This window comes from Ranitomeya variabilis, chromosome 4 (assembly GCF_051348905.1).
Source record: "Ranitomeya variabilis isolate aRanVar5 chromosome 4, aRanVar5.hap1, whole genome shotgun sequence".
In the NCBI taxonomy this organism is placed as follows: domain Eukaryota; kingdom Metazoa; phylum Chordata; class Amphibia; order Anura; family Dendrobatidae; genus Ranitomeya; species Ranitomeya variabilis.
This window is the reverse complement of record NC_135235.1, coordinates 751,042,549-751,060,740: the sequence shown is the minus strand read 5'-3', so window position 1 is coordinate 751,060,740 and position 18,192 is coordinate 751,042,549. Positions and strand designations below refer to the sequence as shown.

Sequence of the window (18,192 nt, the reverse complement as noted above, 5' to 3'; positions counted from 1 at the left end):
GGGGACAGTGTGATCAGGGCTGTACCGCATGTGAGGAGCAGAGGCCGGAGGGGAGAGCGGGGACAGTGTGATCAGGGCTGTACCGCATGTGAGGGGCAGAGGCCGGAGGGGAGAGCGGGGACAGTGTGTACAGGGCTGTACCGCATGTGAGGGGCAGAGGCCGGAGGGGAGAGCGGGGACAGTGTGATCAGGGCTGTACCGCATGTGAGGAGCAGAGGCCGGAGGGGAGAGCAGGACCGTGTGAACAGGGCTGTACCGCATGTGAGGGGCAGAGGCCGGAGGGGAGAGCGGGACAGTGTGAACAGGGCTGTACTGCATGTGAGGGGCAGAGGCCGGCGGGGAGAGCGGGGACAGTGTGATCAGGGCTGTACCGCATGTGAGGGGCAGAGGCCGGAGGGGAGAGCGGGGACAGTGTGTACAGGGCTGTACCGCATGTGAGGGGCAGAGGCCGGAGGGGAGAGCGGGACAGTGTGAACAGGGCTGTACCGCATGTGAGGGGCAGAGTCCGGAGGGGAGAGCGGGACAGTGTATACAGGGCTGTATCGCATGTGAGGGGCAGAGGCCGGAGGGGAGAGCGGGGACAGTGTGAACAGGGCTGTACCGCATGTGAGGGGCAGAGGCCGGAGGGGAGAGCGGGGACAGTGTGAACAGGGCTGTACCGCATGTGAGGGGCAGAGGCCGGAGGGGAGAGCGGGGACAGTGTGAGCAGGGCTGTACCGCATGTGAGGGGCAGAGGCCGGAGGGGAGAGCGGGACAGTGTGATCAGGGCTGTACCGCATGTGAGGGGCAGAGGCCGGAGGGGAGAGCGGGGACAGTGTGTACAGGGCTGTACCGCATGTGAGGGGCAGAGGCCGGAGGGGAGAGCAGGGACAGTGTGATCAGGGCTGTACCGCATGTGAGGGGCAGAGGCCGGAGGGGAGAGCGGGGACAGTGTGATCAGGGCTGTACCGCATGTGAGGGGCAGAGGCCGGAGGGGAGAGCAGGGACAGTGTGATCAGGGCTGTACCGCATGTGAGGGGCAGAGGCCGGAGGGGAGAGCGGGGACAGTGTGTACAGGGCTGTACCGCATGTGAGGGGCAGAGGCCGGAGGGGAGAGCGGGGACAGTGTGAGCAGGGCTGTACCGCATGTGAGGAGCAGAGGCCGGAGGGGAGAGCGGGGACAGTGTGAACAGGACTGTACCGCATGTGAGGGGCAGAGGCCGGAGGGGAGAGCGGGACAGTGTGATCAGGGCTGTACCGCATGTGAGGGGCAGAGGCCGGAGGGGAGAGCGGGACAGTGTGTACAGGGCTGTACCGCATGTGAGGGGCAGAGGCCGGAGGGGAGAGCGGGGACAGTGTGAGCAGGGCTGTACCGCATGTGAGGGGCAGAGGCCGGAGGGGAGAGCGGGACAGTGTGTACAGGGCTGTACCGCATGTGAGGGGCAGAGGCCGGAGGGGAGAGCGGGGACAGTGTGAGCAGGGCTGTACCGCATGTGAGGAGCAGAGGCCGGAGGGGAGAGCGGGGACAGTGTGAGCAGGGCTGTACCGCATGTGAGGGGCAGAGGCCGGAGGGGAGAGCGGGACAGTGTGAACAGGTCTGTACCGCATGTGAGGGGCAGAGGCCGGAGGGTGTAGCCATCCCCCCAGGGGATAACACTTTCCCATCACCCTGACAGGCTGGGGATAAGACCTTCCCAGCCTTCCTTGTTATCTCAGGAGCTGTGCTCATCACGGGGCAGCTGCCAACGGCCATGTCACTGGTCAGCTACATGGAACCACCTTCCTTATGATCCCCGTGCCTGTCCCCATCCTCCCATGTTACTTCAGGAGCAGCGCTCATCATGGGGCATCTACCACCGGCCATGTCACTGGTCAGCTGCATGGAACCACCTTCCTTATGATCCCCGTGCCTGTCGCCATCTTCCCATGTTACCTCAGGAGCAGCGCTCATCATGGGGCATCTATCACCATCCATGTCACTGGTTAGCTGCATGGAACCACCTTCCTTATGATCCTTGTGCTTCTCCACATCTTCCTGTTACATCAGGAGCAGCGCTCATCATGGGGCATCTACCACCGGCCATGTCACCGTCCGTCGTGACACTGGTCAGCTGCTCGGGTCCACCTTCCTTATGAACCCTGTGCCTGTCCCCATCACCCTCAGCACTTATGCTGGCTCCTATTAGGGGGTCCTCAGCGATATCAACATGCGGGCATGACGTGGCCGAGTCTCCCTGTACGATACATGATCCTCATCCATCACATCCAAGATGTCGACATTGCAGACACCTGATATCTCACTTCTGGGAGGTTGTCAGGGACGTTTCAGGCTACCGACCATCCCAGACCAGTCCCCAATAACACTTTTGTGGGGAAAACAGCTGCACCATCCCCTGGGCCTCAGGTGTGGGGTTCATCTTCGGCCTCTCCAGGCAGGTGAAGCTGGTGTGACCACTCGTCGCAGGTATAGCACCAGCAGGAGTCAGATGCAGGCTGGGTGCTAGAAGATGGGGCAGGACCCCCTGAGGGCTGGCTAGCAGGGGCACTGGGTGTGGTTGTCGGCTTATCACCTTTCCAGCAGGTGACTGCTCACTTCTGCACCTCCAGTGTATGACAGGCATCTGTGATCTGTGCGACCTCAATGGCCTCCTTTGGCTCCATGTTCATCATGAACTGTCGCACCTCCACAGGGCAAAGATGAAGGAACTGGTCCTTCAACATCAGGTCCTCAAAGGTGGTGACTGACAGTCCCTGGACCCACTGCTTGAAATAGGTTCTGAGCTCGTCCACCACATCACTGTAGCTGTTGTGAGGTCCACGTTGGAGGGTCTGGATCTTTTCCCGGTACACCTCAGGGGTCAGCTGATGAAAATTTCCTGTTTGATGGCCTCATAGACTATCTTGCTCTCGGGAGGGCGGTGAACATCTCCAGAGCTTTGCCTCATAGCCCTGGGGTTAAATATCGGGCCCATTGGTTATAGGCAGCTGGTACCGTCTGCAGGCCTTATCAACCCCCTCAAGAACGTGTCCAGATCTGCGTCTTTGTCCATGTCAGGAGAATGCTCAGGATGGGGTTTAAAGATTGAGCTATCACTGGACTCTGTGCTCAATGGGGTGGATGGCTCCTTCTGGAGTCGGGCTGATGCAAGCTCTCGTGCAGCAGCTTCTTGCTCGACCTGGGCCTGTCACTCCACAAACTCACTCTGCGTTGTTGTAGCAAGCGCTGCTTCCGCATTTGAGGGTCACATCCTCCCATCTACTGCAGAATGAGGGTCAAGCAAAAGTCCTTCAAGTCCTGGGGGCTATGGCTGCTACTGGCCCCTTTGAGTCGGACAGTTCAGTAACCGGATCCACAAGTGGGCATCCTGGTGCTCCACTGGTCCTGGACTCTGGGGCCACATCTTGTTGGTGCCTGGCATCATCCTCCACCAAGCACAGATCAGCATCTCTTTGGTCTTAGGTGACCCATCAAGACCTCACTCCTCTCGCCAACAGATCAGCACAGCTTTCTCGTGCTTCTTATAAGTGGCTGCCATCTTAGCAGTCACTATACGTCAAAAGGAACCACTATCTGCCACCAACAAACATTTACAGGCCAACTGGAGGCCCGTTACTGGTGGCGTATGGCCTCAGCGTGCGGTTTACAGGACAAAAGGGGGGGCAGGTATTGGCCCGAGACTGATTCCATGGGATCTAGAGCCTGAGGGTACCAACTGGGATCTAGCGAGCAAAAAGTCTTTGTTCTGGCTTTTGACAAAGATCTATGACCAGGAGACCCCATATCTCTACAATCTGGCTGAGTATGGACCGTTTTAGAACCCATTAACCCTGTTTTAACTAGGTCCGGCTAAAGAAGTCTGCCTTGCAGTTCTCCTGTATGAGGAGCGCCGACATTAAGGAAATTGGTCTCGGCCATCCAGAAAATCTGTGCTGTAATTTCCGTCAAGGGATGAGATCTGGTTCCACCTTGATGGTTCAGATAGGACACCACTACCTGGTTGTATGGGTATACATGCTGATCCTGAAGGGAATCTAAGACAACCTAGCTGTGCAGGTTGCTGCCATCGCCTGTCTTAGACTGCCACTCTGAAGCTTCCCAGGATCCCTCAAGGAAGGAATCTGCTCTTGTCTAGTGGATGCTTCAACACCCCATGTCCTCAAAGGGAAGGGACAGCCATTCAAGGTCTCCTCCTGCTCTATGCACGGGCAAATCTTCCTTACAGATTGGGCAACTCGTGCTTGGTCTTCGCTTAGCATTTCCCTCCTTAAATAATTAAGGGGGACCCCAATTACAAATCACTGACGAGACGTAGCCACGGGTACCGGTCTAGAATGAGATCCACCAATTAGTTCCCTTTGGAGGCTGGAGATTAGTCCAATATGTCAGAGCTCCTGCTCGGTAGATCTGGTATGAGAACATCCACTCCGCCGGGATGAAGCTTTGTGCTGCCACACTTTGTGTCCTTGGTTGCTGCTGCAGTGGTGGTTCTCCCTCCAGGACCTCCATTCCTACAGGGGACCACCTAAGCTGCTGGGTTACCACACTCCTTTTGAATGTGAGCACCCCCATATCCCATCAGGTAATCAGGGAGTAACTCCAGCGCATCCCCGTGCACGCAGAGCTAGATGCCCAGTAACTGGCACTTGAGTCTCGGCGTCTCCTGTGTGATGTATATACTGGAGTCTCCTATGTGATGTACATACTGGAGTCTCCTATGTAACTCATATACTGGAGTCTCTGCGTCTTATGTGTGATGTACATACAGCAGTCTCGGTGTCTGTGTGATGTATATACACTGGAGTGTCTTATCTGATGCATGTTCAGCATTTTTTGTGATGTATACAGCTGGACCTTCTCTATAATACCCCAGATTATGATCCCCGAGTTAGTGATTGATGTGGAGTAGGGAAGGAACCAAGAAGCCATTAGGTGTTGGCCCGGGGTTTTGCCTCCTCTGGGTGAACATGTTCAGATATGGGTTGAACTCTATAGATTTGTCTCTTCCTTTAAACTATGAAGCCATTAAGCTGTAAGGTGGTCCAGGTGTGGAGACCCCACAGTAAGGGGAAGATTGAGCTACTAGGGGCTGAGACCCCCACAAAGATTAATGCAGAGGGACCATAACCACCATTTGGTAGCAGTGAGGGAGTGGAGGTCTAACAATTCTTGGCTCATGAGCTCCCATCTCCTCTAACCACATCTGTGCCCCTTCCCTCAGTTGGATTATAGGGACCCCCACAGAATGAGTACAGGAGCCGCAGGCTGCGTTGAATGGTCTTTATTGAGGGCCATGCGCTGCCCCCGGACAGAACGTCACTCACGATACATGACGTGAATCACCGGCCGCATCTTCTAGTACAAAAAAGAAAATAAACTAAAACGTCTTCAGGAATGTCGAGAAACAGTCAACTTAAATAGTGAAAAGTGCACTACGGGGGGCAACTGCGCCTCCTCCGGGGTCCTGCACAGACTTAAATAACTGCCTGTCCAAAAAAACAAAAATATTTACGGAGCAAGTATGAAAACCAACAAATTAAAAACCAAAAGTGGAGCCTCACTGAGGGTAGGCCCCTGCCATGGCATATCCCAGCATGGAGGGAGCAGCCGCGGTAGCCGTTGCTGTGGTCGGGTAGGCGTATGCTTGCTGGGCCATGCCGTTCTGCATGGCGGCTGCGTACTGTTGGGTGGCGTCGTAGCCATTCTGGTAGGTGCCGTTCTGCTGGTATGCTGCTGCGCCGTACATGTAGGAGTTTCCGTTATATGACTGCGCCCCAAAGCCATTCTGGGGTTTGTTTCCAAAGTCTCTCTTGGCACCGAACCCTCGGTTGTAGTTCTCCCTGTCCCCCCAGCCCCTCTTGCCTGAAGAAAAGCGGTCACGACGGTCGTTCATTCCTCCTCTGCCTCTGAAGCGTCCTGCGGAGGAAACAAGAGATTGTTAGCACCCTGGAGCAAAGTGGGACCCCAAGACAGATGCTCAGATCCCCCAGAGCAAAGAAGGACCCCTAAGACAGATGCTCAGATCCCCAGAGCAAAGAAGGACCCCCAAGACAGATGCTCAGATCCCCAGAGCAAAGAAGGACCCCCAAGACAGATGCTCAGATCCCCAGAGCAAAGGGACCGAGATGGCCAGTTAGATCCCCCAGAGCAAAGGGAGACCCTCGAGATGGACAGTCAGATTCTACCAGAGCAGAGGTGAACCCCTGAGGTCATCTCTACACTACTGGTGTGGAAGAGAGTGGAGGATAGACCCGACAGAGGTCCAGCACTGCCGCCGACATTGAGCTCTGGCCTTACCTCGGTCCTCCACCAGCTGCAGCAGCTTGGGGTTGATGGTCTGGTTGGCTTCACGGAGCACAGAGATCAGGTCGTTGACTTGTTTCATGTTGTTGGGGGTAAAGAAAGTGTAGGCTGTGCCAGTCTTGCTGCTGCGGGCCGTCCTGCCGATGCGGTGAATGTAGTCCTCAGAGGAATTGGGGTAGTCATAATTGATGACAAATTTCACGTCTTCGACATCTGTAAAGTGCCGCAATGTGGCGGATGGGAAGGAGCAAGACCACCACAACAGCCAGACCAGAAAGACAAGTTAGAGGGGGCATGGAAGAGAGTGAGAGGGCTGGAAGGAAGAAACATTATGGAAGGACACGTACACCGTGCAGCATCACCCGACACTCCTTACCCGACTCCCCTAACCAATATCAAGTGATGTCTGACAGCTTCTCCGCATGTGGCGGCAGCCTCACTCATCAGAAGCTCACCCTCTTGCCAAGACCCAACCACCACAACTCCCCTCAGGTCAGTAATTTCAGGGAGTATTACAGGAAACTTTGTTTTTTTTGGAGGTGCACATGTCTCGGCAAGAGCTCCCAAGAAGCCAGGGTTCACTTGAGAAATACCTTGCCCCAGGCAGGTCTGGACATGACGACTACGCTACAGGCGAGGGAGGATGGTGAACTACATGTGCCAGCACTCACCAATCGTGTCTACAAAAGGCTTAGAACCGAGAAACAAAAACATCACCAAAAGGAAACGGCTCTCCCCCCGGCGGATCGTGGCGCCATCCTCGCTGAAATGCGCCTCATCGCGGACGAGAAACAGCGCTGAACAGCGGAGAGCAAGGGATGGCGGCTTATTTACAGTCTCTGCCTTTTGAAGATTACTGGCACACGATGAGCGGCAATTTATCCACCTTTCTACTCGACTGGGGCAGCCAGCCGATCTATCCTCCGTCCCCCTCGAGTCCTCCGGTTGTCATGCCTAGCCATGCCATAAGACCGCACCTTGTGAGAAACAAAACTCAAGAATTCACAGGTTAAAGAAAGCAGACGACACTTTCTTTAAGAAAAAAATATAAAAATGTAATGGTACAAGAGGAACTATGCAGAGCATGTGACACCACAGGGGGCGCTATACTGACCTAGGCCTCGGGACGCAACATCTGTGGCAATGAGGATGGGGGACTTGCCGTGCTTAAACTCTGCAAAGAATAAGAGTGAAACCATGAGGAGCCAGAAGTACCGGTAAGACCCCAGGAAAGAGGCGATGGGACCCCCAGAAGAGAAGAGCGCCACTGAGAACCCCAGTCCACCCTCAGAATCAGTTGAAAGGATCCCACCACCCCAGGAGAGGGTGCAACAGGACCCCACCACAGAGAAGGCAGCGGAACCCCCACCCTACCAAGAAAAATCAACAGGCCCACTCCTCCCGGAAAGAGCAGCCGGCCACTCACCGTTCAGCACCCAGTCACGCTCCTGCTGGCTTTTGTCACCATGAATGCCCATGGCGGGCCACCTGTAGAACAAGACACTGGTCAGTACGGGCTCAGCCTTAAGACCCCACTATGTTATAGCTCCTTGCGTTATTCCCCCAGAGCTGTGCTCACTGTTCTGCTTACCCGTCTCTACGTAGCTTCCGGGTGAGGTCATCACATCGCCGCTTTGTCTCCACGAACACTATGGTCTTGTTCTCCTTCTCACTCATGATTTCTTCCATCAGCCGGACGAGCCTGCGGGGAAGCGGTGGGGTTAGCGGTGTGTGCACAGGGTAGCGGTGTGTGCACGGGGCATTATTACTGCTCTGCACGTGGCGGTCACTCACTTTTCGTCCTTCTCGCAGTCGTTGCACACGTCCACTATCTGCAGGATGTTGTGGTTGGCGCTCAGCTCTAGGGCACCGATGTTGATGTGGACGTAGTCCTTCAGGAAGTCCTCTGCCAGCTGGCGCACCTCTTTGGGCCATGTGGCGCTCCACATCAGGGTCTGTCTGTCGGGCTGCAGAGGGAGCGGACTGGTTAGATCTGCACAGCAGTGCCCTGGACCCCCGATAGGCAGTGCACCGGGGCCTCACTCACCCTGATCTGGTCCACGATCTTGCGGATTTGCGGCTCAAAGCCCATGTCCAGCATGCGGTCAGCCTCATCCAGCACCAGGTAGGTGCAGCGGTTCAGGTTAGTCTTTCCGGCCTCCAGGAAGTCAATGAGCCGGCCAGGGGTGGCAATGCAGATCTCTACACCTGAGGGGCATCAGATGGCATTAGCCTGGGAGGCAGATGGCCCAGCCCCCCTGCCCAATGGGGGCAACACTCACCTCTCTCCAGGTCACGCAGCTGTGGTCCCTTGGGGGCCCCACCATAGATGCAAGTTGACTTCAGGCGGCACGCCCTGCCGTATTCTGCCGCCACCTGCTGCACCTGCTGTGCCAGCTCTCGGGTAGGCGCCAGCACCAGGAGCTGTGGAGGACACGGGTTATAGGGACAATAGGCAGAGGATGGGGGTCTCTACAGGCACCCCTTACTCCTCAGCAGGTACTTACGATTGGCCCGTCTCCCCTCTGTAGGAATGGCTGGTGGTTGATGTGGACGATGCCAGGGAGCAGGTACTGTGGTGAGAAGAAAGCATTATAGCCCAGACCCTGGGGGTCACTAACCCACCTCCCCCCACCCAGGGCGTCACCAGCCCCCACTTACCGACAGAGTCTTCCCAGATCCAGTCATTGCAACGCCAACCATGTCCAAGCCGCTGAGGGCCACAGGCCAGCCCTGCCCCTGGATGGGGGTCGGCTCTGTGAAGTTCTGGCGCTTCACCACCTCCATGATACTGTCTGTAAGGGAGAAGAGGAGAGTGAGAAAAGGAGCAAGAAGAGCAAGCGGCAGAGTGAGAAAAGGAGCAAGAAGAGCGAGCGGCAGAGAGCAAAGGAGCAGGAAGAGCAAGCGGCAGAGAAGAGTGAGAAAAGGAGCAAGAAGAGCGAGCAGCAGAGAAGAGTGAGAAAAGGAGCAAGAAGAACAAGCGGCAGAGAGCAAAGGAGCAGGAAGAGCAAGCGGCAGAGAAGAGTGAGAAAAGGAGCAAGAAGAGCGAGCAGCAGAGAAGAGTGAGAAAAGGAGCAAGAAGAGCAAGCAGCAGAGAAGGAGGGGAACGAGGAGGCAGCAGATGTGGGCACGGACCTGTGAAGTTGGCCTCGTGGAACTGCAGGATGGGTTTGGGGCAGTTGTGGCCGCGGACGGTGATCTCTTTACTCCTGCGATATTGCTCGCATTCTTGCTGCAGGGAAGAGAGCACACGATTAGTAGGTGGCACAGATGAGACAAGATGGCGGCACAGGCACCCCTCCCCCCACTTACTGGAGTGCGGAGCGCCACTTCCGGAGTCTCCTGGTAGAAATTCTTCTCGAACTTTGGCAGCTGCTCCAGATTCCATTTCTTCTTCACCAGCCGCTCCCCCGGGTTACCAAACTTTCCTGATGGTCCTCTGTTCCCTCCAAAGCGAGGTCCTCCGCCGAACCTGAGGAAGCAGGAGAGGTGAGCAAGCACTGTCTGCACTGACCCACTGCAACAAACCCCCAGCTGTGTCACTGGTCCATCACCCACAGACGAAACTTCAGGATCATCAAGGGATCATGGGAATTGGTCCCGTCAGACTCATCTTATCGACCTCTGAAGGGGGTCCCACAGGGGAGGTCATCTGTGGACTTTTCACAGGTGTACGATAAGGGACAAGATGCTGTTCTATAAATGGGGCTAGGGTAAGATCTGAGCAGGAACAGACAGTGATGGGAAACAGGGTGTTTATCAATAGAACACGGTCACCATGGAGACCCGCAGCGTCAGAATTGGGCCCTCTAAGATTTACTAATTACCTTGTAGGGGCAGATACTGAACCCTGCAGAGTGATCACAGAAGGGCAACATTATCAGGGTATACGGGAGCAAGGGGGCTCAGGCACTGGGTGTATGGAAAACCCCACCTCACACCTGAGCGCAGGGGCCAACAACAGCAGGTACGAGGAAACCAGCTGTCTGCACCTGGAGGCAACAGGAAAAGGCAGCAATGACGCAAGACAGACCAAGAAAGACAGATCACTTCCTGGAAACCACAGAAGAGACCCACAGATACCAGAGATGTCAGAGATAAAGGGACAGTAGCACCGACCGTAGGCTACACTGGGGGAGGGGAATGTGTACTACTCCCCGTTATCAGCCATTACTGGGGAGGGGACTGTACAATCTATTACTCCCTGTTATCAGCCATTACTGGGGGAGGGGAATGTGTACTACTCCCCGTTATCAGCCATTACTGGGGAGGACAGTACAATCTATTACTCCCCGTTATCAGCCATTACTGGGGGAGGACAGTACAATCTATTACTCCCCGGTATCAGCCATTACTGGGGGAGAGACTACAATCTATTACTCCCTGTTATCAGCCATTACTGGGGGAGGACAGTACAATCTATTACTCCCTGTTATCAGCCATTACTGGGGGAGAGACTACAATCTATTACTCCCTGTTATCAGCCATTACTGGGGGAGAGACTACAATCTATTACTCCCTGGTATCAGCCATTACTGGGGAGGGGACTGTACAATCTATTACTCCCTGTTATCAGCCATTACTGGGGGAGGACAGTACAATCTATTACTCCCCGGTATCAGCCATTACTGGGGAGGACAGTACAATCTATTACTCCCTGTTATCAGCCATTACTGGGGGAGAGACTACAATCTATTACTCCCTGGTATCAGCCATTACTGGGGGAGGACAGTACAATCTATTACTCCCTGGTATCAGCCATTACTGGGGGAGGACAGTACAATCTATTACTCCCTGTTATCAGCCATTACTGGGGGAGGACAGTACAATCTATTACTCCCTGTTATCAGCCATTACTGGGGGAGGACAGTACAATCTATTACTCCCCGTTATCAGCCATTACTGGGGAGGACAGTACAATCTATTACTCCCCGTTATCAGCCATTACTGGGGGAGGACAGTACAATCTATTACTCCCCGGTATCAGCCATTACTGGGGGAGAGACTACAATCTATTACTCCCTGTTATCAGCCATTACTGGGGGAGGACAGTACAATCTATTACTCCCTGTTATCAGCCATTACTGGGGGAGAGACTACAATCTATTACTCCCTGTTATCAGCCATTACTGGGGGAGAGACTACAATCTATTACTCCCTGGTATCAGCCATTACTGGGGAGGGGACTGTACAATCTATTACTCCCTGTTATCAGCCATTACTGGGGGAGGACAGTACAATCTATTACTCCCCGGTATCAGCCATTACTGGGGAGGACAGTACAATCTATTACTCCCTGTTATCAGCCATTACTGGGGGAGAGACTACAATCTATTACTCCCTGGTATCAGCCATTACTGGGGGAGGACAGTACAATCTATTACTCCCTGGTATCAGCCATTACTGGGGGAGGACAGTACAATCTATTACTCCCTGTTATCAGCCATTACTGGGGGAGGACAGTACAATCTATTACTCCCTGTTATCAGCCATTACTGGGGGAGGACAGTACAATCTATTACTCCCCGTTATCAGCCATTACTGGGGGAGGACAGTACAATCTATTACTCCCTGGTATCAGCCATTACTGGGGGAGGACAGTACAATCTATTACTCCCCGGTATCAGCCATTACTGGGGGAGAGACTACAATCTATTACTCCCTGTTATCAGCCATTACTGGGGGAGGACAGTACAATCTATTACTCCCTGTTATCAGCCATTACTGGGGGAGAGACTACAATCTATTACTCCCTGTTATCAGCCATTACTGGGGGAGAGACTACAATCTATTACTCCCTGGTATCAGCCATTACTGGGGAGGGGACTGTACAATCTATTACTCCCTGTTATCAGCCATTACTGGGGGAGGACAGTACAATCTATTACTCCCTGTTATCAGCCATTACTGGGGGAGAGACTACAATCTATTACTCCCTGTTATCAGCCATTACTGGGGGAGAGACTACAATCTATTACTCCCTGGTATCAGCCATTACTGGGGGAGGACAGTACAATCTATTACTCCCTGGTATCAGCCATTACTGGGGGAGGACAGTACAATCTATTACTCCCCGTTATCAGCCATTACTGGGGGAGGACAGTACAATCTATTACTCCCCGTTATCAGCCATTACTGGGGGAGGACAGTACAATCTATTACTCCCCGGTATCAGCCATTACTGGGGGAGGAGACTACAATCTATTACTCCCTGGTATCAGCCATTACTGGGGGAGGACACTACAATCTATTACTCCCTGGTATCAGCCATTACTGGGGGAGGACAGTACAATCTATTACTCCCTGTTATCAGCCATTACTGGGGGAGGAGACTACAATCTATTACTCCCTGGTATCAGCCATTACTGGGGGAGGACAGTACAATCTATTACTCCCTGGTATCAGCCATTACTGGGGGAGGACAGTACAATCTATTACTCCCCGGTATCAGCCATTACTGGGGGAGGACAGTACAATCTATTACTCCCTGGTATCAGCCATTACTGGGGGAGGACAGTACAATCTATTACTCCCTGGTATCAGCCATTACTGGGGGAGGACAGTACAATCTATTACTCCCTGGTATCAGCCATTACTGGGGGAGGACAGTACAATCTATTACTCCCTGGTATCAGCCATTACTGGGGGAGGACAGTACAATCTATTACTCCCTGGTATCAGCCATTACTGGGGGAGGACAGTACAATCTATTACTCCCTGGTATCAGCCATTACTGGGGGAGGACACTACAATCTATTACTCCCTGGTATCAGCCATTACTGGGGGAGGACAGTACAATCTATTACTCCCTGGTATCAGCCATTACTGGGGAGGACAGTACAATCTATTACTCCCCGTTATCAGCCATTACTGGGGGAGGACAGTACAATCTATTACTCCCCGTTATCAGCCATTACTGGGGGAGGACAGTACAATCTATTACTCCCCGGTATCAGCCATTACTGGGGGAGGAGACTACAATCTATTACTCCCTGGTATCAGCCATTACTGGGGGAGGACAGTACAATCTATTACTCCCCGTTATCAGCCATTACTGGGGGAGGACAGTACAATCTATTACTCCCTGGTATCAGCCATTACTGGGGGAGGACAGTACAATCTATTACTCCCTGTTATCAGCCATTACTGGGGGAGAGACTACAATCTATTACTCCCTGGTATCAGCCATTACTGGGGGAGGACAGTACAATCTATTACTCCCTGGTATCAGCCATTACTGGGGGAGGAGACTACAATCTATTACTCCCTGGTATCAGCCATTACTGGGGGAGGAGACTACAATCTATTACTCCCTGTTATCAGCCATTACTGGGGGAGGACAGTACAATCTATTACTCCCCGGTATCAGCCATTACTGGGGAGGACAGTACAATCTATTACTCCCTGGTATCAGCCATTACTGGGGGAGGACAGTACAATCTATTACTCCCTGTTATCAGCCATTACTGGGGGAGGACAGTACAATCTATTACTCCCCGTTATCAGCCATTACTGGGGGAGGACAGTACAATCTATTACTCCCCGGTATCAGCCATTACTGGGGGAGGACAGTACAATCTATTACTCCCTGGTATCAGCCATTACTGGGGGAGGACAGTACAATCTATTACTCCCTGGTATCAGCCATTACTGGGGGAGGACAGTACAATCTATTACTCCCCGTTATCAGCCATTACTGGGGGAGGACAGTACAATCTATTACTCCCTGGTATCAGCCATTACTGGGGGAGGACAGTACAATCTATTACTCCCTGGTATCAGCCATTACTGGGGGAGGACAGTACAATCTATTACTCCCTGTTATCAGCCATTACTGGGGGAGGACAGTACAATCTATTACTCCCTGGTATCAGCCATTACTGGGGGAGGAGACTACAATCTATTACTCCCTGGTATCAGCCATTACTGGGGGAGGACAGTACAATCTATTACTCCCTGGTATCAGCCATTACTGGGGGAGGAGACTACAATCTATTACTCCCTGGTATCAGCCATTACTGGGGGAGGACAGTACAATCTATTACTCCCTGGTATCAGCCATTACTGGGGGAGGACAGTACAATCTATTACTCCCTGTTATCAGCCATTACTGGGGGAGGACAGTACAATCTATTACTCCCTGGTATCAGCCATTACTGGGGGAGGACAGTACAATCTATTACTCCCTGGTATCAGCCATTACTAGGGGAGGAGACTACAATCTATTACTCCCTGGTATCAGCCATTACTGGGGGAGGACAGTACAATCTATTACTCCCTGGTATCAGCCATTACTGGGGGAGGACAGTACAATCTATTACTCCCTGGTATCAGCCATTACTAGGGGAGGAGACTACAATCTATTACTCCCCGGTATCAGCCATTACTGGGGGAGGAGACTACAATCTATTACTCCCTGGTATCAGCCATTACTGGGGGAGGACAGTACAATCTATTACTCCCTGGTATCAGCCATTACTGGGGGAGGAGACTACAATCTATTACTCCCTGGTATCAGCCATTACTGGGGGAGGACAGTACAATCTATTACTCCCCGGTATCAGCCATTACTGGGGGAGGAGACTACAATCTATTACTCCCTGGTATCAGCCATTACTGGGGGAGGACAGTACAATCTATTACTCCCTGGTATCAGCCATTACTGGGGGAGGAGACTACAATCTATTACTCCCTGGTATCAGCCATTACTGGGGGAGGACAGTACAATCTATTACTCCCTGGTATCAGCCATTACTGGGGGAGGACAGTACAATCTATTACTCCCTGTTATCAGCCATTACTGGGGGAGGACAGTACAATCTATTACTCCCTGGTATCAGCCATTACTGGGGGAGGACAGTACAATCTATTACTCCCTGGTATCAGCCATTACTGGGGGAGGACAGTACAATCTATTACTCCCCGTTATCAGCCATTACTGGGGGAGGACAGTACAATCTATTACTCCCCGGTATCAGCCATTACTGGGGGAGGAGACTACAATCTATTACTCCCTGGTATCAGCCATTACTGGGGGAGGACAGTACAATCTATTACTCCCTGGTATCAGCCATTACTGGGGGAGGACAGTACAATCTATTACTCCCCGTTATCAGCCATTACTGGGGGAGGACAGTACAATCTATTACTCCCTGGTATCAGCCATTACTGGGGGAGGAGACTACAATCTATTACTCCCTGGTATCAGCCATTACTGGGGGAGGACAGTACAATCTATTACTCCCCGTTATCAGCCATTACTGGGGGAGGACAGTACAATCTATTACTCCCCGGTATCAGCCATTACTGGGGGAGGAGACTACAATCTATTACTCCCTGGTATCAGCCATTACTGGGGGAGGACAGTACAATCTATTACTCCCTGGTATCAGCCATTACTGGGGGAGGACAGTACAATCTATTACTCCCTGTTATCAGCCATTACTGGGGGAGGACAGTACAATCTATTACTCCCTGGTATCAGCCATTACTGGGGGAGGAGACTACAATCTATTACTCCCTGGTATCAGCCATTACTGGGGGAGGACAGTACAATCTATTACTCCCTGTTATCAGCCATTACTGGGGGAGGACAGTACAATCTATTACTCCCCGGTATCAGCCATTACTGGGGGAGGAGACTACAATCTATTACTCCCTGGTATCAGCCATTACTGGGGGAGGACAGTACAATCTATTACTCCCTGGTATCAGCCATTACTGGGGGAGGAGACTACAATCTATTACTCCCTGTTATCAGCCATTACTGGGGGAGGACAGTACAATCTATTACTCCCTGTTATCAGCCATTACTGGGGAAGCGCCTACAATCTACTACTCCCCGTTACCAGCCACGTGCGGGCAGTGAGGGGTTAACCTCCCCGGTGATGACCGATGATTACACAAGGCCTGCGGTGACGTCAGTGGTGAGTCACGTGGCCGGCTTCCCCTCGCCGCGGTGCCGGCTGTTCCCGGGCTCCTCCCGCCGCCGGGGCCGCTGCTCTCGGTGTCTCCGCCGGTCACGGAGGCGCTGAGTTCTTTCCTCGCGGCCTCCAGTATATACGGCACGTGCGGGGCCGCCCGGTAATTACGGTAGCTCGCCTGTCCGCAGCACGTGCCGCCCCTCCCCCGACACCGCCGCCATTTTGAGCGCAGACAAAGAGCCGGCATTTTGTATATTTCCGCCGCATGGTGGAGCCTCCGCCAGTAACGGCCAGGGGCCGCCGGGAGCCGTGACCGAGCACGGAATACGTCAGTAACACTAACACGCACGGTACAACGTTCCCGCCAGAAAAAAAATAAAAACCATCAAAGTCCAAAACGTCACGTAGGAGGCCGCGCAGGCGGCGGGACACTCACCCTCTGTCGCGGCCGCGGTCTCTGTCGTTGAAGCCTGGCATGTCTCCGATGTGTAGCGGGTTAGCTCGGTCCGGGCTGCGGATGTGCGGGGAGATGTTCACTCCGCGGATGCCGGTTATAAAGGGAGAGAAAAGCCGGGGAGCCACGCCTACTATGCAGTGCCGACTTACCAGATCCCTCCGCCGATGACGTGCGCGCCACGGCTCCGCCCACCGGCGCCATCTTACTTGTGGGCAAACACCTCCTGCGCCGTCTCCCTTCACCAGAAGACTGCAGAAGATCGTAATTACAGCTCCGCGGGCGAGAAAGACGGCGATGCTCCGGGGACCCGATACCGCTTACTGCAGGAGTAAAGGAGGAAGGCAGAAGAGCGCTGCCCGCAGTAAAGATGGCGTCGGAAAAGCGCGCCGCAGCCTGGTGGGCGGGGCAACGGAAGCCCGGCGGGGTATAAAAAGGAGAGCGAACGGAAACAGAGCTAGTGTGAGTGAGTGAGTGAGTGAGTGAGTGAGTGAGTGAGTGAGTGAGTGAGTGAGTGAGTGAGTGAGTGAGTGAGTGAGTGAGTGAGTGAGTGAGTGAGTGAGTGAGTGAGTGAGTGAGTGAGTGAGTGAGTGAGTTCTCCTCCTCCTCCTCCTCATACACATTGATCTTATCTGACCGGCCGGGTGTCGCCGCCTGCGCCCGCCGCCGGTGTGACGAGGCCTCTCCGGCTATGCCCGCCGCCGCGGGCGGGCTGTGTGCCTGGACTCTGGCTATCACAGGCCGCCGCACTGGACGTGATGAGTTGATCAGATATACTAGGCCGGTCTCCGGTCTGTGAGTACAGAGGCGATTCTGATCCGGTAGCGGCGGCGGCAGTGATTAGTCCGGTCCTGGTATCCTTCCACTAATACACAAAAATAGAAAATTACCGGGGGAAAAAAAAAGTCCCTGGGATGGTGAAAAAATGAGTCCTAGGGCCGCATCACCGCATAGATCAGTGCTCCACAGTAGTAACCAATCAGCGCACAGCTTACATAGCTATGCGACAGGTGCTGGGCTGAGAGCTGCGCGCTGATTGGTTGCTATGGGAGCTGCTGGATGGAGCCCTGGTTGGCAAAATTACCTTTTATTTCATTTTCATAGCAAAAACAGTCATTAACCCTTTATATGTGCTGCGCTGTAACGCCTGTTATGTGCCGACTGGACCTGGGCTGCGGAGTGTTCTATTACTGTCATGGTTTTATTATTTCTCTTATTAAACTTGTGAACACTGATGAGAAGAGGCTGAGGTACCGGAGAGCCCTGAGGCCTGGTCATCTGCAAAAGAGTTAAAATAAAAAACAACCGTATTCCTCGCCTTTCCGTAGAGAAGATGATAATTCTCATTGCTACATCTAGATGGCAGGCTGCATGGTTGCGTGATGTGACCATACAGCCTGTCATACGGCAGAGACACTGAGCACCGCGTGCTACCGCTGCCCAGTGTCTCACGGTGAACTCGTAGGACCTGTCTGACGTCACCGCGAGCGTGAGAAAGTTCTGTTCCCGGTGCCTTCACAAAGGTCCTGGGAGGT

General features: G+C 53.4%; 1 protein-coding gene and 1 non-coding gene across 2 annotated transcripts; one reads left to right on the top strand and one right to left on the bottom strand.

Moving 5' to 3' along the window:
- Positions 1 to 5,242: 5,242 nt before the first annotated feature.
- DDX5 (DEAD-box helicase 5) lies at positions 5,243 to 16,798 on the bottom strand. Its single transcript, XM_077254723.1, has 13 exons — positions 16,640 to 16,798; positions 9,593 to 9,752; positions 9,416 to 9,512; positions 8,942 to 9,075; positions 8,788 to 8,853; positions 8,563 to 8,704; positions 8,328 to 8,488; positions 8,075 to 8,247; positions 7,872 to 7,982; positions 7,707 to 7,768; positions 7,395 to 7,454; positions 6,275 to 6,493; positions 5,243 to 5,893 (listed from the first exon to the last, which is right to left on the bottom strand). Exons 1-13 carry the CDS (start codon positions 16,678 to 16,680, stop codon positions 5,535 to 5,537), a joined length of 1,785 nt encoding a protein of 594 aa, XP_077110838.1. The 5' UTR covers positions 16,681 to 16,798; the 3' UTR covers positions 5,243 to 5,534.
- A 327-nt stretch (positions 16,799 to 17,125) lies between these two features.
- On the top strand, positions 17,126 to 17,479 carry LOC143770885 (small Cajal body-specific RNA 2). Its single transcript, XR_013214792.1, has one exon.
- The last annotated feature ends 713 nt before the right edge of the window (positions 17,480 to 18,192 follow it).

Excerpts from the sequence above, each read along its gene's own strand:
- DDX5 (XM_077254723.1), bottom strand. The coding sequence starts at position 16,680 with ATGCCAGGCTTCAACGACAGAGACCGCGGCCGCGACAGAGG. Across the intron at positions 8,705-8,787 it reads AGAGGGGAGACGGGCCAATC|CTCCTGGTGCTGGCGCCTAC; the intron begins GTAAGTACCTGC and ends TGTCCTCCACAG. Across the intron at positions 8,248-8,327 it reads AGATCGTGGACCAGATCAGG|CCCGACAGACAGACCCTGAT; the intron begins GTGAGTGAGGCC and ends CTCCCTCTGCAG.